This window comes from Geotrypetes seraphini, chromosome 7, assembly GCF_902459505.1.
Source record: "Geotrypetes seraphini chromosome 7, aGeoSer1.1, whole genome shotgun sequence".
In the NCBI taxonomy this organism is placed as follows: domain Eukaryota; kingdom Metazoa; phylum Chordata; class Amphibia; order Gymnophiona; family Dermophiidae; genus Geotrypetes; species Geotrypetes seraphini.
Window position 1 is genome coordinate 113,391,521 of NC_047090.1, and position 26,815 is coordinate 113,418,335.

Genomic DNA, 26,815 nt, shown 5'->3' on the forward strand with positions numbered 1-26,815 from the left:
GCATAGAGGAACCGATTCGTCCAGTCGAGCAGGAATGCATCCGGGGCCAGACGATGAGGAGAGAAGAGTCTGGAACAGAATTGGGGCAGGTGATGGTTGTGAGGAGCTGCAAAGAGGTCCACCTGAGGAGTGCCCTACTGAGCAAAGATGGAGCGGAGTGTGGGAGGATCCAGAGTCCACTCGTGAGGTTGAAGGATGCGGCTGAGATTGTCGGCCAGGGAGTTCTGTTCGCCCTGGATATAGACAGCCTTGAGGAAGAGACTGTGGGCCGTGGCCCAGGTCCATATGCGGATGGCCTCCTGACAGAGGAGGGGAGATCCAGTGCCGCCTTGCTTGTTTATATAGTACATGGCGACTTGGTTGTCTGTGCACAGGAGAAGAATCTGAGGGTAGAGAAGGTGCTGGAAGGCCTTGAGAGCATAGAACATGACTCTGAGTTCCAGGAAATTGATGTGATGTTGATGCTCCTGAGGGGTCCAGAGTCCCTGGGTGCGAAGATCTCCCAGGTGAGCTCCCCACGCATAGGGGGAGGCATCTGTGGTTATGGTCATGGAGTGAGGGGGTAGATGAAAGAGTAGACCCCTGGAAAGATTTGAGGAGTTCAACCACCATTGAAGAGATTGCTGAAGAGACGATGTCACAGAGATGGGATGAGAAAGAGGGTCCGAGGATTGTGACCATTGGGTGGCAAGAGTCCATTGAGGCGTTCGGAGATGGAGTCGCGCCAGAGGAAGTACATGGACCGTCGAGGCCATGTGGCCCAGGAGGACCATCATCTGCCGGACTGGGATGGAATGATGAAAGAGCACCTGACGACAGAGGTGGAGCAAGGTCCGTTGTCGGTCGGAGGGGAGAAACGCCCTCATCAGAGTGGTGTCGAGAACTGCTCCAATGAACTGAAGTCGCTGTGAGGGAAGCAGATGCGACTTGGGGTAGTTGATCTCGAACCCCAGGAGATGGAGGAAAGAGATGGTGTGATGAGTGGCCTGTAGCACAAGTGGAGACGTAGGTGCTTTCACCAACCAATCGTCCAAGTAGGGGAACACCTGGAGGTTGTGAGACCTGAGGAAGGCCGCCACCACAATAAGGCACTTGGTGAACACCCTGGGCGATGATGCGAGGCCAAAGGGGAGCACTTTGTACTGATAGTGACGGTGTTGTATCTGAAACCGTAGGTAGCGACGTGAAGTTGGATTGATTGGGATGTGAGTGTAGGCCTCTTTGAGGTCCAGGGAACATAGCCAGTCGTGTTGAGAGAGAAGAGGGTAAAGCGTGGCAAGGGAGAGCATTCTGAACTTCTCCTTGACCAGACACTTGTTGAGGTCCCTGAGATCGAGGATGGGACGAAGGTCTCCTGTCTTCTTGGGAACCAGGAAGTAGCGGGAGTAGAATCCCTGACCCCTTTGGTCCGAAGGCACCTCTTCGATGGCATTGAGAAGAAGGAGGGATTGGACCTCCCTCAGGAGGAGGAGGGATTGGGAGGAGTGAGAAGCAGACTCGATTGGAGGATTGTCTGGTGGAAGAGTCTGGAAGTTGAGAGAGTAGCCGTGGCGAATGATGTTGAGGACCCACTGGTCCGAAGTGATGACCTCCCAATGGCTGAGGAAGAGCTGAAGACGTCCTCCAATAGGCTGAGGAAGAGGTAGCGATGGTGGGAGACTGGCTATGCCCTGGAGAAAAGAGTCAAAAGGGTTGAGATGGTTTTGATGGAGGAAGAGGCTTGGCAGGCTGATGAGACTGCGATCGAGCCTGAGGTTGATGCTGGTGACGAGGACGGCGAGACTGTTGCTGAGGCGGGTTGAGAGGTCTGGCCGAGAACCTGCGCTGGTAGGAAGACTGTTGTCTGTAGGGGCGAGCAGGTGGAGTCTTCTTTTTAGGTTTGACCAGAGTGTCCCACCTGGTCTCGTGTGCTGAGAGCTTCTGGATTGTCGAGTCTAGGGACTCCCCGAAGAGTTCGTCACCCAGACAAGGTGCGTTAGCCAGGCGGTCTTGGTGATTAACGTCAAGGTCAGAGACTCTCAGCCAGGCCAAACGGCGCATAGCAACAGCCATGGCAGATGCTCAAGAGGTCAGCTCAAACGAGTCATAAATGGAGCGAACCATGAACTTCCTGAGTTGGAGGAGGCTGGAAATATGCTGCTGGAAGAGGGGGACCTTACGTTCCGGAAGATATTTTTGTAAGGAGGAGAGTTGTTGCACCAGATGCTTCATGTAGAAGGAGAAGTGGAAGGTGTAATTGTTTGCTCTATTTGCTAACATTGAATTATGGAAAAGGCGCTTACCAAATTTATCCATAGTTTTTCCCTCTCTGCCAGGAGGGGTGGAAGCATATACACTGGAACCCTGAGATTTTTTCAAGGTGGACTCCACCAGGAGAGATTCGTGGGGCAATTGAGGCTTGTCAAACCCTGGGATTGGAATGACAAGCTATCCAGTTTGCGAGGGGCCCCGGGAACAGTGAGGGGAGTCTCCCAGTTTTTATAAAAAGTTTCTCGTAAGATGTCTTGGACGGGCAACTTCAAAAATTCTTTGGGAGGTTGCTCAAAGTCTAGGGCATCGAGGAAAGCCTGAGACTTTTTAGAGTCGGACTCTAATGGGATAGAAAGAGCTGCTGACATCTCCCTAAGGAATTTAGAGAAAGAGGACAGTTCCGGTTTGGAAATGGTGTCGGCCATGGAGGGTTCTTCGTCGGTTGACGAAGCGTCCTCTTCGGTACCGTGCGGGGAGTCTTCCCATAAGTCCGGGTCCCTAACGTTGGGGTGTGCACGTCTGGACTTCGGTGTGGAAGGCTCGGTATGGCGGGTCTTTGAGAGAGATTTGCCTGAGCGTACCGAGGCGGTACCGGGTGAGGAAGACTAATGTCGTTCCTGGGACCGGGAAGGGTCGGCAGCGGCACGGGCATGCACTGTAGGCAGTTCAGCCAAGAGTACCGGCATGGAGGTATTAATCGGTACCGAGGGGGTAGACACCGATGGGACAGTGCGAGGCTCGGACCGGTCCTGTACCGGAAGGTGCGGGGCCAGCAACGCCGGCAACAGTTGTTGTAGTTGTTGCTGCAGCTGCTCCTGTAATTGGGATTGGAGTATGGCCGCGATGCGGTCATCCAGGGGGGGGCACCGGTACCGCTTTTTTCTTCTTCGGTACCATAGGTGCCGCTCTACGCTCCGGCGATGAGGAGGCCGATGACGAGGCACTCACCGATATCGGAGCGCGGAGCGTTTACGGGCTCGGTGCGGTGCCGGAAGGGTTGGCGTCGCAACCGTGGCAGGAGGGCGTTCTAGAGAAGTGGAAGGCTTCTTAGCTGGCTTACCTGGGCCCAGCGACCCCGAAGAAGGATCCGGTGGTGTCGACGTAGTCGGTGCCGACTTTGGAGGTGCCGTCGACGTCGTGGCAGATTCCATGGCAGATCCGGTACCGAACAAAATATTTTGTTGGATCTGCCTATTTTTTAAAGTGCGCTTTTTAAGCGTAGCACAGCGGGTGCAGGTGTCAGCCCGATGCTCTGGACCCAAACACTGGAGGCACCAATTGTGCGGGTCGGTGAGAGAGATCGGGCGTGCACACCGCTTGCACTTCTTAAAGCCCGGTTGAGGGGGCATGAAGGGAAACACGGCCTCCGCAAAATCGAATCCGGAGGCCTGTATGGTGGCAACAGGCCCCGCCGGGGCCGGCCTGAAAAAATAAGGAAAACTCGAGGAGTTGTTTTTTTTTTTTTTTTGAAAGCAAAAATAAAGGGAATCCGAAGAAGAAAATTAGAAAAAAAAAGAGAAAATACGCGAGCGGGAAGGCAAAAATTAGTTTTTCAACGGCCGTTGAAAACACATGCGTCTTCTTCGCTCCGCGGAAACGAAGAAACTGGGGACCACGCACTCCTCCGTCAGGCGGGAAGGCACTCGCGCATGCGTGGTGCGGCCAACTAGAACTTTCTAGAAAAAGTGTCCGTACCGGGGCTCCGTCGGTGACGTCACCCATGCGTTAAGAATATGCTGCCTGCTTGTCCTGGGATAAAATCAGTTTCTAATCCAGTTCACTAACTTGAGCACTAACTTCAGCATGTTCAGTTTGTTCACAAGACTCTTGAGGTAATCTACATATATAAATACCTTAGCTACTGCTGTCATAAATATTCAATGCATGAGCAGAACAAGTTTTCCGGAGAGTGACAATATTCATATCACTATCCAGATAACTCATAGGGAAACAGTTTGAATATCATTACTATCTAGATGGTAGCAGTACTCCCTGTTCTGCAAGAATATCTGGTGCTGGATAATGGCACTGCAATAATATTTGGTGCTGAATAACTTAATTGTAGCAGTCAGTATTTAAAACTAAACAACCAGCACCAAGTTTGAATGCTGATCTGAAGAGTTCCCTTGTAAGTTTTTACATAGTTTATTACCAAATGATCAACTCGGTATGACCAGTTTTAAACTACCTTATATTCTAGGATCTTGAACAAGAAGAATTTGGAGCGTACCGTCTTTTTTTTTTTTTTTTTAAGCGGGGGGGAGGGGGGGTGGAACGAGACCTGATCTGGTAGACTAGAACAGAATATAAAATATGGATAAGATAAGTAAGATTAAAAAAAAAACCAAAACCATCTGAAATACCTTGGAGTTTCTTCAGCACAGCCACTTCCATTTTCAGGACTTGTTTTGGTTGTTGGGCAGATTCTACCTTTAGTGCAACATTTTCTCTGGTGAGCAAGTCTAAAGCATCGTAGATTTCTCCAAATCCTCCACCTCCTATTTTTCTCAACTATAAAACAAAGTGGAGAAAGTAAAACAAGAGTAAAAAAAGAAGAATACAATATTATTGGCCGTGTTGACTAGTCACTGGTTATTTAAAACAGTGTTTCTCAACTTCTTCAAGCCAAGTACTCCTAAGTCTAACAAATATCAACCGAGTACCCCTGCCCAAGCTCCGCCTGAGACCTGCCCAGACTCTGCTCCTGACCCCACGCCTATAATAGTACCAATTGTAATGCAATTTCTTCCATCCATTTTTCATATACACACAATATAATCTTATTAATACATAATAAAGAAGTCAAGGCAGATGACTTTAAAATATGCAATGTCATCTCAGTAACAACTATAGAAAAACAGAAAAATATAGTGCAAATACAGACAGCAGATATAAATTCTCAAAATGGACTAAATTGAAAAATAAAATCATTTTTCCTACTTTTGTTGGCTGGTGATTTCATGAGTCACTGGTTGCATTGACTGAATCCAATGCATCCAATATTTCTTTCTTTCTGCCTCCTGCACGCTTCCTCTCCTCTGGTCCTCATTCCCTTCCCCAACCAATATCTCTCTCTGTCCCTCCATGAGTCCATGTCGTCTCCCTCTCTCATCCCCCAGATCATGTGCAGCATTTTTCACCACTGCCCACCAACCCCATGCCTATTTCTCCTTCTATCACCCCTCTCTAGCACCATGCCACATCTCTTCCTCCATCACTATGTCCAATATTACTCCCCCTTGCATCTCTTTCAATCAGTCCCTCTGTCCCCGCTCCACAACCATATTCAATATTTCTCCCTCTCATTCTTCTTTTCCACATGCATCTCTAACTCTCTTCTCTCTCTATGCCCAAATTTTCCTCTTTCTTCCTTTCCCCATGTGCCACCATCTCTTTCCCTCTCATTCACGCCCAACAATTCTCCCTTTCTATTCCCTCCCTCCTATGTCCCAAGTTAATGCCCCCTTCTTCCCTCTCTTCTGTGTCCCATATTCAGGCCACCTCCCTTCCTTCTGAGTCGAGTTCATGCCCCCTCCCTGCCTTCCAGCCGTTGTCCCAGAATCATGCCCCTCCAATGCCCCTTACTCCTTCCCCCCTCCTTTCTCCCTTTGTCCCAGAAAGATCATGTACCCTTACTTGTTCAAGCCGCACTCACTCCATCTGTCTTCATCAGCTTGTTGGGGGGATGTGCAGGCAGCGATTCACACGTTGCACGTGGCTGACCCACAAGCTTTCCCTCCAACATCAGCTCTGACATCGGAGAGAAGGTTTCTAAGTCAGCTAGGTGCAGAGTGTGAACCACAACTGGTTGCACGTCATCCTAACAAGCCGCTGAAGGATAGAGTGAGGCAAGGAGGTACATAAGAATTGCTGCTGCTGGGTCAAACCAGTGGTCCATCGTGCCCAGCAAACTGCTCACGCAGTGGCCCTTAGGTCAAAGACCAGTGCCCTAACTGAGTCTAGCCTTACCTGCGTACGTTCTGGTTTAGCAGAAACTTGTCTAACTTTGTCTTGAATCCCTGAAGGGTGTTTTCCCCTCCGGAAGAGCATTCCAGTTTTCCACCACTCTCTGGGTGAAGAAGAACTTCCTTACGTTTGTACGGAATCTATCCCCTTTTAACTTTAGAGAGTGCCTTCTTGTTCTCTCTACCTTGGAGAGGGTGAACAACCTGTCTCTATCTACTAAGTCTATTCCCTTCATTATCTTAAACGTTTGGATCATGTCCCCTTCTCAGTCTCCTCTTTTCAATGGAGAAGAGGCCCAGTTTCTCTAATCTCTCACTGTACAACAACTCCTCCAGCCCCTTAACCATTTTAGTTGCTCTTCTCTGGACACTTTCTAGTAGTACCGTGTCCTTCTTCAAGTACAGTAACCAGTGCTGGATGCAGTGTTCCAGGTGGGGGCGTACCATAGCCTGGTACAGCGGCATGATAATTGGGAACCTTTCCCACCCCCCGCTGACCCAGAAAGCTTTCATCTAACATCAGCTCTGACATTGTAGGGATTGACTTTGGAAGGGAGGGAGGAGAGGAATCCCTAGCGACTTCAGCAGGTGGGGCAGGCAGCATGGAGTAAATAAGACTAAAAATATTATAATGCTTCCGTATCACTCTATGGTACAACCTTACCTTGAGTACTGCGTTCAATTCAGGTAACTCAAAAAGATATAGCAGAATTCAGGTAACTCAAAAAAGATATTGCGGAATTAGAAAAGGTTCAAAGAGCGATCAAGATGATAAAAAGGATGGAATTCCTCTCAAATGAGGAAAGACTAAAGTGGTTAGGACAGTACTATTTGGTATGTCAATGAGGAAAAAGAGTCAAATATCATCAAATAACAATAAGCTTTTATTGATAATGACAGGAGTCGCCATTCAGCATATTACAAGTAATTGGAAAAATTACAGTAGACAATTATAATTTTTGGTGGAACTCATTACATCACATATATAAAATGGAAAGAACAATAGCTATACAACAAGGGAACTATAAGAAATGTAATAAAATTTGGGAGCCATTAACTTCTTATTGTAATGAGTAAACACCATTTGCTATTGAACTTTACACCGTTTAATGTTTGGGGGGGGCGAGAGGTATATTTTATTATTCATATTGGGAAAATAATAGAGGAATGATGGGTGGGGAGGGTGGTAATTTTATGTATTGTAAGACAATTTAGAAAGATTATCAAGTGATGTGTTTAATTGTAATGTTTTATTGATTGTACACTTGATGTAAGATTGAAAATGAATAAAGATTTAAATTGAAAAAAAAGAGGTTAGGACTCTTCAGCTGTGAAAAGAGACAGCTAAGGGGAGATATGATTGAAGTCTACAAAATCCTGAGTGGTGTAAAACAGGTACAAGCGAATCAAGTTTTTACTCCATCAAAAGTTACAAAGACAAAGGGACACTCGAAGTTACAAGGAAATACTTTTAAAACCAACAGGAGGAAATTTTTTTTTACCCAAAGAATAGTTAAGCTCTGGATCACATTGACAGAGGATGTGGTAAGAGTGGTTAATGTAGCTGGGTTTAAAAGAGATTTGGACAAGTTCTTGGAGGTAAAGTCCATAGAATGCCATTGATAGTCATGGGGGAAGCCACTGCTTACCCTGGGATTGGTAGTATGGAATATTGATACTATTTGGGTTTTTGCCAGGTACTGTGACCTGGATTGGCCACTGTGGAAACCATATACTTGGCTATATGGACTATTGGTCTGACCCAGTGTGGCTATTCTTAAGTGGATTTTTTTTAGCAGGAATACACTGGACCCAAGAAACTAGAATCTGGCAGATAAGGCCTATGATTCAGAGACTGTGAGGCCAGTCATGGACCTCATGGCAACAGCTAAAAATGCAAATACTCCAAAACTTTTCAGAAGCACCAATTCAACCCATTGCCTAGCTTTAGCCTATTATATATATTTCTTCTGTGGAATTTGCTAAGCTAGGTTTTTCAAAAAGTGGAGAGATACTGGGAGCTTGTAAAGCCGGTGGGCCCAGTTGGTGGAGAAGACTATGGTACAAAGATTCCAGGAGGCTCAAAGTGGAGGATCCATTAATTTTACCAAGGGTTCCTAATTCAGGGCCTGATCCAGATGCAAAACATGTATCCATTTTCTCTTGTGGCACAGCTCTTGAGGCTACATTAAGGAGAGATCCCCACAAAGACAGTGATTCTACCATGGCACTTGAATTTATTGCCTTCTGTTTTGAAGCAGGTGTCTTTTGAACCTCTTAAGGAAGCATCATTGAAAGATATTATGTAGTCTGTGCTTCTAGTGGCCATCTGTGCAGCTAGAAAGATTTCAAGAATTGCAAACTCTTGTCATGCCAAGAACCCTTCCGATTATTTTGCATGATAAACGTAGAGATACTTTGCATGATAAACGTAGAGATACAATCAGTCACTTCCTTTCTGCCCAAAGTGGTATCTCAATTTCATATTAATCAATGAATATCCCTTTTGGTTTTTCAAGAGGTGGAAGACAGAGATGGGGCTTCGGCATAGTTTGGATATGCACAGATCCTTGTACTATTATCTAAAGACGACTGAGGTGTTTCAACAGTTAGATCAGCTATTCAGGTTGTCCAGAGGTGCTTGTGTGGTGGTGGCAATCTCAGTGGATCAAAGAGGCTATACCATCAGCATACATTGTGTGGGTATTACCCACTACTTTCTATCCTGAAACCACATTCTGAAAATACCTACCCTGCTGGGAATATGCAGGTAAGCTTTCAAAAGATCCAGGAAGGTGTCAGAAGATTGCCATAGATGAAAACAAAAACTGTGGATACAGATGTTCTGGAGATAATTTATTAAACACCGACATATAAAACCATGAAAATTCAATTTAAAAAGTACAATGATAAAAAATACTGTGATAAAAATCCAATCGGACCCTACACGGTCCGTGTTTCAGCGAATACACCTTCCTCAGGGGTCCTTCTTAGCATTTTTTTGCTACTTCAGCTTGTCTGCGGTGTTTTTTGCTCACATGTTTAAAAGACAATAGACTGTTTTCAGTCCAATTCTTTATATGTGAGGTTGCAAACCATTGGACCCCTGAGGAAGGCGTGTTCACCGAAACACGGACCGTGTAGGGTCCGGTTGGATTTTTATCACAGTATTTTTATCATTGTACTTTTTTAATTGAATTTTCATGGTTTTATATGTCAGTGTTTAATAAATTATCTTCAGAACATCTGTAGCCACAGTTTTTGTTTTCATCGGTGGATTGTTTTCACTGTGGATCATTGGGTCTCCCCATTTTTCTTACAAGATTGCCATAGACAGAGACTTGTAACATCTCTATCTGAAAGTGTGGGATTTTGAGACAAGTATTGACCCTTTTTAGGTCAATAATGACCCAAAAGGAGCCACTTTTCTTTTGGACCATAAAATAAATAGAGCAGTGATTTTGCCCCAACTCTGAAGGCAGCACTAGTCCTATTGTACCCAGATCTAGCAGATTCAGGAGAGTGAATGAGATCCCCTGTGGCTTGCTGTAAAGATCCAGGCCGAGATCATGAAGGTATTGTGCACTGGATGAGCAAACTGCAGGAACCTAACTGATCTCTTCAAGGAACCGAGGTTACATGGGCCCATTTGTGGCTAAAGAGGGCCATCCTGCTCCCATCCAAGCAAACATACCCTCACTATATACTTTTAAAGCCTTCAGCAGAGTTGGAAGTTCCAGAATCTCATGACCTCTTAGAACCACAAAAAAGGACCCCAGCTTGAAGGGCTTAAGGGCCTTAAATTGAACCCAGGACACCTATGAGCCTTACATGCCAGAAACCTTTCTGATGCAACTTGGGGAGCTGGAGAGGGTGAACCTCCTCAAGTTCTTTGACCAGCTTTTCCAGGTCTTCCCCAAAAAGCAGACAACCCCTGAAGGAAAGTTGACTCAGGCACTTCTTAGAAGCTATTTTTATTTAAAAACAACATTTATAATCTGCTTTTAACCAAAGCGGCTCACAATTCACATACACAGTCTTAAATACATACAACTTCGCAAGACCAAGTGTAAAACAGGGAAAGGAGAAGAGGTCAAAGTTACAAAATCTATGTCTTAGTCATCTTGGTAACAAAGAAATGGCTATACAAAAAGATAAGTTTTGAGCAGTTTTCTAAACTGCAACAAGTTTCCACAAAATCGTAAAATACCAGTCATGGCGTTCCAAAGAATGGGGCCCGCAGTAGAAAAACATGATTTTTAATTTGCACATATCGTACACTATGCGATTTCTCTGTATCAAGTAGCTGACGATTTTCAGATCTCAGTGCTCTTGATGGGTTGTACTATATCAGGCATTTAGTCAGATAATCTGGCAAGCTGTCATAAACACACTGTTGAACAAGTCCACCACCTAGTGGCACTGCCAAAACCACCTTTAGGCTGCTACAACTAAGGCCACAGAATAGGAGGTTATTTTCAATAAATCACAAAGGATATCTACCAGGAAGGGCACTCCCAATTCCAGCTAGTGCTAACTATGTACAAAGCCTGAGCACACTTTATGGCATCAGCTCCCTAGATTATCAGCTCTCCAGGTTTTCTAAGAAAGGTGTGAAATAAATCCAATCCCCCCTATAATATACTCTTCAGGAAGGATGATGAGTTTGGGTGATATGAACTGTTTGACAACTCAGATATTTAATATGGGATTACTGTACGCCTATGTCTAATTTGGGGAGATGAAAATTTGAACATAATTGAATATTTCAGATGTCTGTGATTTTTTTTGCAGTAAAGGTATTTGATTAAACAGTATGTGGTATTTAGAGGATGAAAGTCATTATGAATATGACCTAAGATAGTAATTTGACTTGAATTTAATGACTTATTTTGTTCTTTATTATTCTTCAAAGAAGTTTGATTTAGCTACTTTGTTTTTGTGCATTTTTCATTCCTAAACATTAAATTCTATCAGCCATAGAAGTCATTTGCATAAAGCAGTTCAGCAGCATCTGGATATGAAATTAACAAGATTATTAACATACTATACAAAAAGAGCTTTGAAAAATACTTACTACTTTCCATCTTTCCTTGACCAAGATTCCCACACATAAGATGTCAGGTTGCTCTCCTCCTCCACTCATTGCAATCTGATGTAATGGCAAAACCGTTATGCAGAGCGTACGTCAGTACTGATAATCTGGCTTCCAGACGTGTCTTCCATTTAACCCAAAGCTAGAGAAAAACAGCAGAATAAGAGCTCTCAATAGCTAACACATGTGTCCTGCACTTAATGTTATGCACACCATTTAGGTTTGCATGAATAAAAGTCTAATAAATGAAATGAAAGTAAGCAAGTAATCTCACACTGTCCTGCCCTGCTTACAATATACAATGCTAGAAACCTTTATTGTGAAAGTACTACATTTTTTGTCTCTCCTTACCACCACATAAAGAGCTTCTTTACAAAATCTAGTCTACTTCAGCAGTTATGACACCTTATGAAATGACTGCAGATATGCCAAAGATGGCCCTCCCCAAAGCTGAAGATGTGCTACTGCTAAGCTGGAGATTTAAGGCTAATGTGTGAGGTTTCTTTCGTAGGCCCATCCATGTCTTAAACCAGCTCTTGCATATGTACATTGCATAATCTTGACATTTTCTAAACAATAAATAGAAGATAAAATTACTTTTTCTACCTTTGTTGTCTGGTTGCTGCTTTATTCTCTCTTCTCTTGCCAGGGCATTTCTTCTCTCTCCATGTTCATCATCTTCTCTCTGCGTCCCTATCCACTCTGTCCAGTATTACCCCTCTTTGTCCTTATTCCTCCCCTTATCACCCATTCCAACCTCTATCTGTGAGGCCAGTCTCTCTCCATTCCCTTCCTTTCCTCTATCACCACCACAAGAAAGAAAGACAAAGACAGAAAGAAATCTCATTCACTTGTGTCAAGAAATCTCCACCCTCAAATAACCTTCTGCACACCAGATGTTATGCCTGCTCATTCACATGGCATCAACGGTTCATGTGACCTCATTTATATACCTTCACTTCAGAATTCCACAGTGGACGTTATCAACACAGTGATCCCTCTTTGTTCTAGTTCATCACCACAGATCTATGGCACTCTTCAATGGTGGATGATAGCATAAAATCTTAACCGGGGTCTCCTTTTCATCCCCCTTACCACCAAAAACTTCTAGCCATGCATGCTTCAATACTAGATGGGGAGTTCTCTACACTCAGGGAATGTGGTCTCTCACCACACAGACCCTTCATATCAATCTTCCAGAGCTGTGAGCAATAGGTAATGCTCTAAGAAGATTCCAGAATCATCTCCTAAAGGTAGTGACCACGGCTAAAGGTACCCGGAAGTGCATGGACATTGCTGTGATGACATCACGCGCATGTGTGATATCATGTTGATGTCCAAGCATGAACTGAGTCCCTCCAGACAGGCCCTGAGATGCCAGTAGGGGGTGCCAGCAGGGAAGAGGGCCGGACAGAAAGGAGAGGTGCCGGCACCAGCTGATTGTCTACAGTAGTGTTTCTCAACTACTTCAAGCTAAGTACCCCCTAAGTCTAACAAATATCAACCAAGTTCCCCCAACTACAGACCTCCCAAACTCCACCCTAGCCCACCCAAGCTCTTCCTCAGATCCTGCCTCCTTTACCAATTGTAATTCAATTTTTTTCCATTCATTTTTCATATATGCACAATATACACAGCAGATATAAATTCTCAAAACTGACACATTTCAACAACTATATTGAAACTAAAATCATTTTCCCTACCTTTGTTGTCTGGTGACTTTATTTTTCTGTGCTTTTAACTATGTTTCCAGGGCCTTCTTATCAATTGACTGTTTTTCTCTTCTTCTACACTTTCTGCCCTGCATCTATCTTTAAAAATACAAAGTACCCAAAGGGGAATATCAAAAGAGTCAATTATCACAAAATCCACTGATATAAACCAAGAAAGGGGGAAGCACTGCAAACAAATTACCACAACCCTACAAACGAGGGAAACAACGTTATTTGAATAAATGTGAGGCCTCAATGCAATAGTAAAAGCTATGGTGCGCTGATTACCAGTGCACAGCGTAGCTTGAGAGACAGTCCCGCTCCAATGTGTTAATCCAGGAGCATTGGTAATAAGTGCACCATAGCCTCACATTTATTTTATATTTATATATTCAAATAACGTTGTTTCCCTCGTTTGTAGGGTTGTGGCAATTTGTTTTCAGTGCTACCCACCTTTCTTGGTTTATATCAGGGGATTTTGTGATAATTTGACTGCATCTTTCTTTGGCATTAACTTAACATTCAAATTTTCTTGCTTTCTTCTCAAAATCTACTTTTACATGTCTTATCTTCCTCTCTCTCCCCTTCCCTCCCCATTTCCATGGTCTGACACATCTCTCCTTCTCTCCCCAGTAGTCCAACATATCTCTCCCTCCCTCCCAGTGGTCCGACATCTCTTTCCTTCCTTTCCCCCCTTCCCAGTCTGGCATCTCTCTACTACTACTACAGTACTACTATTATTATTTATATAGCGCTACCAGACTCCCCTCCGTCCCTTCCATGGTATCTCTCCTTCCCCCGCCCCCCCCAAGTGTAACATTTCTTTCTCCATTTCTGCCCCCTACAGTCCATCTCCCTTTCCTTCCTCCTTTCTTGTCCCCCTACCAGTCCAACATTTCTTTCTCTCTTCCTCCGCACATGCTTCTCCTCCGGCACTCCCTCCCTCCCCAACCAACATCTCTCTCTCTCTCCCTCCATCACTCCAACTTTTCACTCTCTGCCCTCTCTCCTTCTCTACTTTCTATCCTCACCATCCACCTCGTCCTCTCCATGAGTCCAACACTGTTAGCCTCCTGCACACTTTCTCTCTCTCCTTGCCTGTTCCTTTGAGTGATATCCTTCCTTCCCACCCCCAACCAATGTTCTCTCCCCATGCGCCATTTCTTCCTCTCCTCCACTCCATGTCCATTTCTCCCTCTCTCATTACTGTAACTCCTCCTGCAACAATTTTCCTTCCTTCTCTTCTCCAACCCTAATCACAACTAATATGCTCTCCCCCCATCTCACCCGCCCCTCCAGTGTGTAGCAGCTTTCCTTTCCCTCCCCTTCTGCCAGGTACAGCAGCACCTCTTCTCCCTTCCTTTTCTTCCCTCCCCCCTGTCCAGTAGCACCTCTCCCCATGTTCAGTAGTACCCCTTCTCCCTACACCCCTGTCCAACTGTACCCCTTCTCCCTTCCCTTTCCCTCCTCCCCTCTCCAGCAGTATCCCTCCTCTCTCTAGCAGCAGCTCACTGTGTGCATTTAACTGCCGCTAGCATTCATTTAGACGCGGTTTCATCAGGCAGCCTCAGGGCCTTTATTAGACCTGCCTGACTGACAAAAGAAGTTGCATCATCGAAGTGGGCCAGCTTAGCAAAGGCCCTGAGGCTGCCTGATGAAACAGCGGCTAAACTAATGCTAGCGGCAGCTGTTTGGCGAAGTTAAAACCACACAGAGCTGTTGCTGCTGGTCTGGGGATAGGGCAAGAAGACAAGAAAGGCAGAAGTCCTGGGAGATGCACGACAGCAGCTGCAATGGCACTGCACCACATGTTGAGAATCTCTGGCCCAAAGGATGTACCTTGCGGCGAGAGGCACATCCTGTAGGCAAGTCAGCTGGCCGGTGCCTCTCATCCTCCTCAGTGTGCCACAGCACACTTGGAATCTCAGGAGGCACACTAGTGTGCCACAGCACAGTTTCTGATACACTTCTTTAGAGTCTTTGCTAGGATTTTATAAAAAGTGTTCTAGTCAAGATTAGTATTTTAGGTTGCATTTCAGAGCATAGGAAAGTTTTTGTTTAGTGTTTAACATTAGTTTAAAGTACAGCTAGAAAAAGTAGCCCTACATAGCATAATTTTTTGCAAAGGTCTTTTCAGTTAGGCCAGTGAATCATAAACTGTGTGCTGCGTGACACTGGCAGATTGCCTACAGAACGTGCCTCTCATGGAGAGCACATCCTGTAGACAGCCACGATCCCTCTCCTTTTCTCCATGCTTCTTCTGTTGAGCAACCCCCACTGGTGGCTCAGGGCCTGTCTACAGGGCCTTCATGCATGAACAGATGTCAGTGTGATGTCATCGCATCGACATCCGCACACTTCTGGGTGCCCTCCAGCCACGACCCCCCGTTTAGAGTGCCGCGGCTCCGAATAGTTTGCGTGACACCGAGTTAGGCAGTTAAACTGCTCTTTTGTTTAGTTGCCTTTCAGTTAAATGAGGGGTGTCAAACTCAGTCACATTAAGGGGACAAAATCCAAAACACAGGCTAAGTTGCGGGCCAGTCCTCACCCAGTCTCCACAACAAACCCCACTCTCATAATAGTACTAATTGTAACACCAATTTTTCCATTCATTTTTCATGTATACACACACAAGATAATCTTATCAATAACACATAATGGTTAACTACTAAATTAAACTACACAAAGCACACTGTATGCTTCTCAACATTCATTCCTACCAGAACACAGATAACCCCTATGTAAATACATGACCAAAAACTAAAAGTACTAATATATACAAAGGAAACCCTAAGATACAAGACTCTGCATGCAGTACAACCCCAGAATAAAAAAAAGAAACAAATGCATTTCTTCCTGAACCATGCAAAATATAGACAGCAGATGTAAATTCTCAAAATTAACACAATTCAATCAATAAATTGAAAATAAAATCATTCCCCCTACCTTTGTTGTTTCCCTCCCTCCATGCTGTGCCTCAACTAGGTGCCTCCCTCCAGCGGGTGTCTTACCTTCTGACCAGCTCCTGTATGAGTCACCCTGCACTTATTCTGCCCTTTTAACCTTTCCTTTACTCAGGCACTATTGTTTAACTCACAGGTGTCAAACTCAAGGCCCGTGGGCCAAATCCAGCCCACCTGGCCGTTTTATGCGGCCCGCAGTGTGATGCAGTGTTTTCATTGCCACTTCCCGGTGTTCAGTATTATCTTCTGGCTAGCTCCCTCCTCCTCACTGCCACATTGTGCACAAAGCTGTGGGCGGCTGCTGCGGCTCCTCGCTTGTCCCACGCCATATCTGGAAGCATTCCCTCTGACATTGCGACGTCAGAGAGAAGGCTTCTGGTTCAGGTGCAGGATGCGCGTAGGAGACGCCTGTGGCTTTGTGCACACTGCAACAGTGAGGAGGAGGGAGCCGGCCAGAAGATAATATTGGGGGTGGCAATGAAAACACTGCATCGCAACACTGTGCTGCATAAAACGGCCAGGTGGGCTGGATTTGGCCCACGGGCCTTGAGTTTGACACCTGTGAGTTAAACAATAGTGCCTGAGTAAAGGAAAGGTTAAAAGGGCAGGATAAGTGCAGGGTGACTCATACAGGAGGTGAAGCTGACATCACTTTAAAACTACTAACAAAAAGGTAACCCAGACCTCAACTGCTTCTTGTTTTGAAGAGGTGCTGAGTAAGGATCTGCTAAGGCAGGGGTGTGAAAATCAATCACATTAAGGGGCTGAAATCTAAAACACATGCTAAGTCGCAAGCCATACCCCACCCAATCTCTGCCCCAGACCCCACCCCCATAATAGTACTAGTTGTAACACCATTTTTTCCATTCATTTTTCATATATATATATATATATATATATATATATATATATATATATATATATATATATATATATATATATATATATATATACACATACACACACATACAATATAATTTTATTAATGGTTAACCACAAAATTAAACTACACAAAGCACACTATATGCTTCTCAACATTCCTACCAGAATACAGATAGCCCCTATGCAAATACGGGACCAAAAACTATAAGTACTAATTTATACAAACAAACCCCTAAGATTCAAGACTCTGCATGCAGTACAACCCCAGAGAAAAAGAAACAAATGCATTTCTTCCCGAACAGTGCAAAATATAAAATACAAAAAACCCACCCACATTTTAACTATATAACACCACTTTTGAAGTGTAGATAGTGCTCAGAAACAAATGAATGGTGCAAAGATCACAAGCGGGGTAATACCCCATAGGCTGTGTCTTTGAAAATTCAATCACTGCACTTTGAAACACTCTTGTGGTCACAATGATCCAAACTTTTAAATTGTATAAATAATCAAAAACTTATTTGTACTCATCTCGGGTATCAGCCACCTTATCCATTTGCTGTTTTTCTCTCCTTCACTTTCTGCCATACGTCCATCTTTCAAAATAGAACAAAACACAAAAAAAACCCTCATCAGTGCTGGGCAAGTTTCTCAAATAGTATCTTCATAACACATTTAAAGGCTTTTAAATATTTAAATGTGCTCATAAGCTCTTCAGCAAAGCGCCACAGCAGCGGTACAATGTCGCTGGAAAGGTGCTTGAATTTTAATCATTCCACTCGAAAACTCCAAAAAATTCTGCCAGAGGAACTTACAAAGATACAAACAAAAAGGCAGTACAGTCAATAGATTCTCAGAGAGGTGTTATAGCCAAACCCTGGAGGCGAAATAAAACGCCCTATGCACCAAATGGAAATATAATTATGGCTCTACAAAAGTTGTTTAACAGTAGCTCACTTATCTGAAAAGGTCAGTTCACGGCTCCAACACAGTCTGTGTTTCGCTACGCTACATCGGGAAGCTGGAAGAATAAACTTTTTATATTGATTTTGTTTGCAGTGTGCAGTGCCTGAGTCCTTTGGTCTACACACTTGATGTTGTTGTTTGTAGAGCCATAACATTTGCCACTCTAGTAGAAGCAAGTATCCTTGCTCCATGCAATGTGTTATGATTAAAATTCAAGCACCTTTCCAGCGACATTGCACCTTGCTGAAGAGCTTATGAGCACATTTAAATATTTAAAAGCCTCTAAATGTTATATGAAGATACTATTTGAGAAACTTGCCCAGCATTAATGAGGGTTTTTTTTGTGTTTTGTTCTATTTTGAAAGTATTGCCCCCTCAAGTGGACTGTAACTTAAAATCCACGGTCTGTTTGGATCATACATCCTTCTTTAGCATGAACTTTTAACATTCAACTTTTTTCCATTTTTCTGCTTTCTTCTCAAAATCTATCTACTTTTCCGTGTCTTGCCTTCCCATCTATCCATGCATACCAGCTCCTCCCTTTCTTCTCCCCCCCTATTCCCATCTATCCATAAGAAGCATTTCTTTTTATCTCTTCCCTGCCACATCCATTGCTGTGCACCATCTCCTCCCTCTGTCTCCCTTTCTCCCAAATCCCTATGCACCATTGCTCTAGTCAGACATAGTCAGACAACATAGTCAGTCCCATAGTCAGACAACTCTGTCTTCCCCCTTTCCCCCTCATACGGTCTGGCATCTTTCTCCTCTCCTTCCCTTCCCATAGCCTGGAATCGCTCTCCTCTCCCATGGTCTGGCATCTCTTTTTCCTTCTCTCCCTCTTCCCGAGGTCTAACATCTCTCTCCTCTCCTTTCTGCGGTCTGGCATCTCTCTCTCCCCTCCTTCCCTTCCATTCCGTGGTCTGGCATCTCTCTCTCCTTCCCATTCCAGTGGTCTAATATCTCTCTCTTCCCCATGCATCTCTACCTCACTCCTCTCCCACCACCATGTCCAATAATTCTCTCTCCCTCCCTCTCTCTGCCCAACAATTCTCCTCTTTCTTCATCTTCTCATGTGCACCATCTCTTTCCCTCTCTTAGACACCCAATTCTCCCTTTCTATTCCCTCCCTCACTTCAGCATCTCTTTCCTTCACTCTCTCCATTCTTCCATTCTATGGCTCATGCTCCCCTCTCTCCTTCCCTTCATTCTATGTTCATGCCCCCTCCCTCCTCCTATCATTTGTCCGAAGTTTGTACTCCCTCTCTATTGAGTCCCAATACGCCCCTCTCCCTCCCTCCATTCTGTGCCTCAACTAGGTGCCTCCCTCTGGTGGGTATTTACCTTTTGGCCAGCTCCCTCCTCATCACTGCCACATTTGTTTCTGTACACAAAGCCATGGGCGGAGGCTCCTACGCACATCCTGTCCCTGGACAGGAAGCCTTCTCTCTGACGTCGCAACATCAGAGGGAAGGCTTCCAGATGAGGCGCGGGATGTGCGAGGAGCCACCGCCCACTGCTTTGTGCACAAACAACTGTGACAGTGAGAAGGGAGCTGGCCAGAAGGTAAAACCCCTGGGGCGGCAATGAGTATTTTTTGCTTTATAAGATGCACCTACATTTAGAGGAGGAAAATCCAAGAAAAAAAAATTCTGAACCAAATGGTGTACCCTGTTCCTGCCTGCCCTGTCCTGGCTTACCACTAGACCACCAGAGGGGGGACAGGGTACACCATATGGTTCAGAATTTTTTTTTCTTGGGTTTTCCTCTTCTAAATGTAGGTGCATCTTATGGTCAGATGTGTCTTATAGAGCGAAAAATATGGTAAATCATGAAATTAAAACGGTCTCATTAGTTTTAAATACAGTAGAACAATGGTCTGTAATGCATGGACCCCTAAGTCCTCCATTATGGTCCTCAAAAGTTGGCTGAAATACTCTTTAATTCTTGTAAATGCATTAATTTCAATCTTGCCCAATTGATATAGTAACTGCAAACATCCAAGTGTTTTACTCGGTGTCTCATTTCTGGAATATGCTACTGTTGACAACCCATAATAAGCTGAGTTTTAAAAATATATCCTTAAAGTGTAGAATCAATATTAGTATTAATTTTTAATACTCTTTTTCACTCCCAAAGAAGTGAAGATAGGTAAGCGGACTTCTTGATCGATAGAAAACCTGGAAACCACTTTTGGTAAGAAAGATGGGGCAGTGTATAAAACCACACCTGAATCCAACATTCTGAGAATTGGAACTCTGCAGGACAAAGCCTGAAGGTCCAACACTCGTCAGGTGGAGGTAATCGCTACCAAAAACACCATCTTCATGGTGAGGTCAATCGGGGAACCTTGTTCCAGAAGTTTGTAGGGCACTCTCATGAGCGCCTGGAGGACCAGGTTAAGATTCCACATTGGAAAAGGTTGTCACATTGGAGGTCAGAGGCGTAATGCACTCTTCAAAAACCTGGCCACATCTGGATGTGTGGCTATGGCACTCTTATTAGGATTTATTATTAGGATTTTATATACCGCCTATCAAGGTTATCTAAGCGGGTTTTTTTTTTTACAATCAGGTACTCAAGTATTTTCCCTATCTGTCCTGGTGGGCTCACAATCTATCTAACGTACCTGGGGCTATGGAGGATTAAGTGACTTGCCCAGGGTCACAAGGAGCAGCGCGGGGTTTGAACCCACAACCCCAGGGTGCTGAGGCTGTAGATCCAACCACTGCGCCACACACTCTTATTGATTCTAGGCCAAAAACAGGAGAGCCAAGCGCTAGGCATTTTTCCAGACCTTCCTGCAGGAAGGCGTGTACTATAGAGATCAGTGCAGAGCTCGGGTCCTTACTCCTCTGAGCACATCAAGTTTGAAAACACTTCCAGGCTTTTGCATATGCTGCTATAGACGCCTTCTTCGTACATCTTAGAAGGGTGGAGACCACTCCATCCGACTTGCCTTTATGCACTGGCGCCATGTGCTCAAGAACCATGCTCAAGAACCAAAGTGTTCTGGATCCTGCAGGGCAACTGGATCCTGCATGAGAAGCAGAGGATGACAGGGAAGTTTGAGACTTTGATCCCTTTGCAGATGTACCAGATCTGCATGGCATGGACACCTCGGCCAATATGATGCTACTAGAATCACCAGCCCCTGCTGTACCATGGTCCTGTGCAGAAGTCAGCCTATCATGGGACACGAAAGAAAGGCATAAAGAAGACTTGCCTTTGGCCAGGGTTGTACCAGGGAGTCCAGGCCTTTGCTTCCTGGCTTGTGTCTTTGACTAAAGAACTGAACCACCTTCTTGTTGGCTGCCAATGTCATCAAATCGAATGTCGGACGCCTCCACTGATTCACAATGGTCACTCCTGGCAATTGACAAAGACTACCGCTGTTGCATTGTCCGAGAAAACTTGTATTGCTTTATTCTGCAATGCGCTCCCAAACTCAAGGTCGCGTTAGAGGAAGAATTCCTTGTCCACTGTCTGATCCATCCAACTCCGGAAACAACAGTACGCCCCCTCCCCCTAAGAAGCGCAGAGTGGTGGTTGTTGGGGATTCGCTGCTGAGGGGCACCGAGGGACCAGTTTGTAGACCAGATTTGCTATCGAGAGAGGTTTGCTGTTTGCCAGGGGCCAGGATCCGGGATGTGATCGCTTGTCTGGACAGACTCATCAAGCCCCAGGACCACTTCCCCATGCTTCTCATTCACATCGGAACTAATGACACTGCCAGGAACACCCCGGAGAGCATACCTGAGGACTTTAGAGCCCTGGGTGAGAAGCTGAGGAGAATGGATGCGCAGGTGGTCTTCTCCTCGATCCTCCCAGTGAAGGGCAAGGGTAGAGCCAGGGATGATCGCATCCAGTGGGCTAACGACTGGCTGCACGGATGGTGCAAGGAGATGAACTTCGGGTTCCTGCACCATGGAGAGGCATTACAAGGACTACAGGGACCAGACGGGCTACACCTGACCAGAAGAGGAAAGAACGTCTTTGGACACCGACTAGCCGGCCTACTTCACAGGGCTTTATACTAGGTAAGTTGGGGGAGGGTACAGGCACAATTAACCTACAAGGTGAGCAAAGCTGCAAATATTTTGTTGAGACTGAGGTAAGTAAACTTTGCATTTCTGGGTTTGGGGCTGGGATGGGGACACACATTGCCGAATCTGGGCTAGGTTCACATTGTAATTCTGGGTCGAGGGATAGTGTACACATTTCTGAGCCTGGAACAAGTTCACGCTGTAATTCTGGGTCTAGGAGGAGTACACACATAGCAAATTGCACTAAGGAGGTCAAAGTAGCTCAAGCGGGAATATCCCCACAGAGTCATAGCAAACATATAACATGGAGGGCTATGTACGTCAACGCTCACAGCTTGGGAAATAAAATCCTGGAATTAGAGACGGAAATGAGGAACGCCAACTTAGATGTGGTGGCGATATCCGAGACCTGGCTCACGGACTCCCATGGCTGGGACATGGTCATACCGGGTTACAACTTGCTTCGCTGAGACAGGGAGGGCAAATTGGGAGGAGGGGTAGCACTATATACCAAAGATGACATTAAAGTCACCAGAATCGCAGATGTCAGGTACACAGGGGAATCCCTATGGGTGAATCTGGCTAGGGGGAAGGACAAATGCCTGTACCTTGGTGTAGTATACAGACCCCCAAGACAGCAGGATGACCTGGATATGGAATTAATCGAGGATATAGAGAATATCACCTTGCATGGGGTCACTGTATTGTTAGGTGACTTCAATATGCCTGATGTGGACTGGACCACACTTTCCTCTGCGTCCAACAGCAGCAGGAGGCTATTAAACTCTATTCAGGGAGCACGACTCAGGCAACTGGTATTGGAGCCAACAAGGGATCGGGCAATACTGGACCTGATATTTACCAATGGAGAAAGTGTCACAGAGGTCTCGGTGGGCGACAGGTTGGCCTCCAGTGACCACAACATGGTATGGTTCAATCTCAGGAAAGGTTTCACAAAATCTAACACATTAACCAAGGTCCTCAGCTTCAAGGACGCCAACTTCGAGGGCATGGGGGATTTCATCCATCAGGCACTGCATAACCGAGCAGAAACAGATAATGTAGAAGTATTGTGGTCAACTCTAAAAGCTACCATATAAGAAGCAACCAACCGCTTTATTAAATTGGTAAGTAAACGGCGAAGAAACAATAAGCCACAGTGGTTCTCTGCAGAGATCTCAGACCTCATAAAAGAAAAGAAAAGAGCGTTCATATCTTATAAACAATCAGGGAAGCAGGACTCTAGAGAAGACTATCTGGCCAAGTCAAGAGCAGTCAAAACAAAGGTCAAAGAGGCCAAATTTCAAATGGAGGAGAATCTAGCGAAGAACATCAAGAAGGGCAATAAACCCCTCTTCAGGTATATTAGTGACAGAAACAGAAACACAGGCGGGATAGTACGCCTTAAGAAACCAGACGGGAACTATGTAGAATCGGACTCTGAAAAGGCTGAACTATTAAATGAATACTTCTGCTCAGTCTTCACCCGTGAGGCGCCGGGATCCGGCCCTCAGCTGCAGACAAGGGATAGCTCGGCAGACCCATTTCGAAATTTCGAGTTTACACCCAGCACTGTCCACTTTGAACTATCTAATCTCAAGGTTAACAAAGCAATGGGGCCAGACAACCTACATCCCAGGGTACTCAGGGAATTAAGTGACGTCTTGGCGGAACCGCTATCCGCGCTCTTCAATCTCTCCCTTAGTACAGGTAAAGTCCCATTGGACTGGAAAACGGCTAATGTCATTCCACTCCACAAAAAAGGATGCAGGACGGAGGCTGCTAACTACAGACCGGTGAGTCTCACATCAATAGTGAGCAAGCTAATGGAAACTCTAATCAAACGCCTATTGGATACAATCATGAACGAGGAGAATCTACGAGATACGCGTCAACATGGATTTACTAAGGGGAGGTCCTGCCAATCTAACCTAATCAGCTTCTTTGACTGGGTGACAGGGAAGCTGCATGTTGGGGAGTCCCTAGACATCATAAACTTGGACTTCAGCAAAGCATTCGATAGCGTACCACACCGCAGGTTGTTGAACAAGATGAGCTCTATAGGATTAGGAGACACGTTGACAGCATGGATTAGGGACTGGCTTGGAGGTAGGCTTCAGAGGGTGGTGGTAAACGGCACCCCCTCCGAAAAGACGGAGTTGATCAGTGGAGTGCCGCAGGGCTCGGTCTTGGGCCCGATCATATTCAACATCTTCATAAGGGACTTGGCTGAGGGACTTCAAGGTAAAATAGCGCTATTCGCCGATGACGCTAAACTATGCAATGTAGTAGGCAGGAACACGTCAGACCAAAGCACAGGGCCGGACGGAAACTCAATGCCCAACAGTATGGTGCACGACCTACTCCTACTGGAGCACTGGTCCAGGACCTGGCAACTCAGTTTCAATACCGAAAAATGTAAAGTCATGCACCTGGGCAGCCAAAATCCATGCAAGACGTACACCTTTAATGGTAAAATCCTACAAAGGACTGTTTCAGAACGTGACTTAGGGGTGATCATCAGTGAGGACATGAAGACTGCCAAGCAAGTGGAGAAAGCTTCATCTAAGGCTAGACAAATCATAGGTTGTATACGTAGGGGTTTCGTCAGCCGGAAGCCCGAAGTCATTATGCCATTGTATAGATCCATGGTGAGACCCCATCTGGAGTACTGTGTACAATTTTGGAGGCCGCATTACCGCAAAGATGTGCCGAGACTTGAGTCGGTCCAGCATATGGCCACCCGGATGGTCTCGGAACTCAAGGATCTCCCGTATGAGGAAAGGCTGAAAAAAATTGCAGCTATACTCACTCGAGGAACGCAGAGAGAGGGGAGACATGATCGAGACGTTCAAATATCTCACGGGCTGTATCGAGGTGGAAGAGGACATCTTCTTTTTCAAAGGCCCCACGGCAACAAGAGGGCATCCGTGGAAAATCAGAGGCGGGAAACTACACAGTGACACCAGGAAATACTTCTTCACCGAGAGGGTGGTTGATCACTGGAATGATCTTCCACTGTAGGCCAGGAGCGTGCCTGATTTTAAGTCAAAATGAGATCGCCACGTGGGATCTCTTCACAGAGAAAGGTAGGGGAGGGTTATTGGGGTGGGCAGACTTGGTGGGCCGTGGCCCTTATCTGCCGTCTATTTCTATGTTTCTATGTTTCTATCCTGTAGGTGGAAATGGAATAAGCAGACATTTTGCTCACAACTCTGAAAAGTCATATAGAGCATCAACTATATAATCCACTCCAGACATTAAAAACTGGAGATCTCTCCTGACCATAGTCTCCGGATCGTGGCACAACTTGGAGTGGCAAGCCCGGGTAACAAAAGATATTACCGCAACTGCTTTCAAATTCAAGGCTGCAGCATCAAAGAACTTCTTATGAATTAAATCCAGCCTCGGTTTAATACCATGCCAGCTTCACTGGGAAGGCGCCACCAATGAATCCACTTTCGGAAGAACAAAGAGCTAGTTAAATTCTGCATGCATTAGATAGAACTTTACCATGGCATTGATGACTCGAAGGGGCCTTTCCGGGACCTCTCAATAATCTGTGAGCATTTTGGTAATATCTCTATGGAGAGAAAACAGGAGATCTGTGCCATTGTACTGCTCATAAGTGAGCACAGTGTAGCAGAGGACTTTGGAGTCACTGTGTTTATTTCCTGGAGTGATTCAGTGATCACGTCCAAAAATGCTGAAGATTTAATTAAACACCATGTGCACAGTCTGGTCCTCCCTAAGATCAGGGGCCTCCACCTGATCCGGATCTGGCTTCCCTAGAGATGAAGCAGCATCTCCTGCTACACAGGACCCCGACTGGAAGAGTTCAGGCATTGAAATAGGACTCATTTCGTCCCAGTCTTTGAATCCAGCCCACCTGGCCGTTTTATGCGGCATTTTCATTGCCATCCCCGGTGTTTTATTTTCTAGCTGGTTCCCTCCTCCTCACTGCTGCAGTGTGCACAGCAATGTCAGAGGAAATGCTTCCAGATGAGGCGCGGGATGCGTAAGGAGCCACCATCCATGGCTTTGTGCACACTGCGGCAGTGAGGAGGGAATCGGCTAGAAGATAACACAGGAGGTGGCAATGAAAACACCGCATCGCACTGCTGGCCGCATAAAATGTCCAGGCAGGAGCCGTCCAGAAGGTAAGACACCCACTGGAGGGAGGCACCTAGTTGCATGGAGGGAGGGAAACAACAAAGGTAAGGAGAATGATTTTATTTTCAATTTAGTGATTGAATTGTGTCAATTTTGAGAATTTACATCTGCTGTCTATATTTTGCACTGTTCAGGAACAAATGCATTTGTTTCTTTTTCTCTGGGGTTGTACTGCATGCAGAGTCTTGAATCTTAGGGCTTCTTTTGTATATATTAGTACTTTTAGTTTTTGGTCCCGTATTTGCATAGGGGTTATCTATGTTCTGGTAGGAATGAATGTTGAGAAGCATACAGTGTGCTTTGTGTAGCTTAATTTTGTGGTTAACCATTATGTGTTATTAATAAGATTATATATTGTGTGTGTGTGTGTGTGTATGTATATGTATATATATATATATATATATATATATATATATATATATATATATATATATATATGAAAAATGAATGGAAAAAATGGTGTTACAATTAGTACTATTAAGGGGGCGGGGTCTGGGGCGAAGATTGGGCAGGGTCTGGCCCACGACTTAGCATGCATTTTGATTTCAGCCCCTTAATGGTACTGAGTTCAACACCCCTGTATTAATGAATTCAGGGGGAAACTCCTGACCAAAATATCCAAACAGCCCCTGCAGACGCTCATGAGCTCTTTTCTGGGGTTTTGTGGCTGCGTCACAATTGTGCTGCTCCCCAGTTCAAATCTGTACTTTTTGCTGGGTTTTCGGATCAACTGAGAAGTAACATCCCCCCCCCCAAGAGACCAAAG

The 26,815-nt window shown here is 45.2% G+C and overlaps 1 protein-coding gene across 5 annotated transcripts in view; it reads right to left on the reverse strand.

The window, feature by feature from the left end:
* Positions 1-26,815, reverse strand: part of TTBK2 (tau tubulin kinase 2) — a 192,052-nt gene that overhangs the window by 162,457 nt on the left and 2,780 nt on the right. For 4 of the 5 annotated variants that reach the window (XM_033952141.1, XM_033952139.1, XM_033952137.1 and 1 more), the window contains exons 2-3: positions 11,293-11,452; positions 4,614-4,761 (exon numbers count right to left, since the gene is read on the reverse strand). In XM_033952141.1, coding sequence (XP_033808032.1) covers positions 4,614-4,761; positions 11,293-11,361 — 217 coding nt within the window. In that variant the 5' untranslated portion in view covers positions 11,362-11,452. Of the gene's footprint in view, positions 1-4,613; positions 4,762-11,292; positions 11,453-11,916; positions 12,722-26,815 lie in introns of those variants that run through there. The other variant, XM_033952138.1, reaches the window with a different exon arrangement.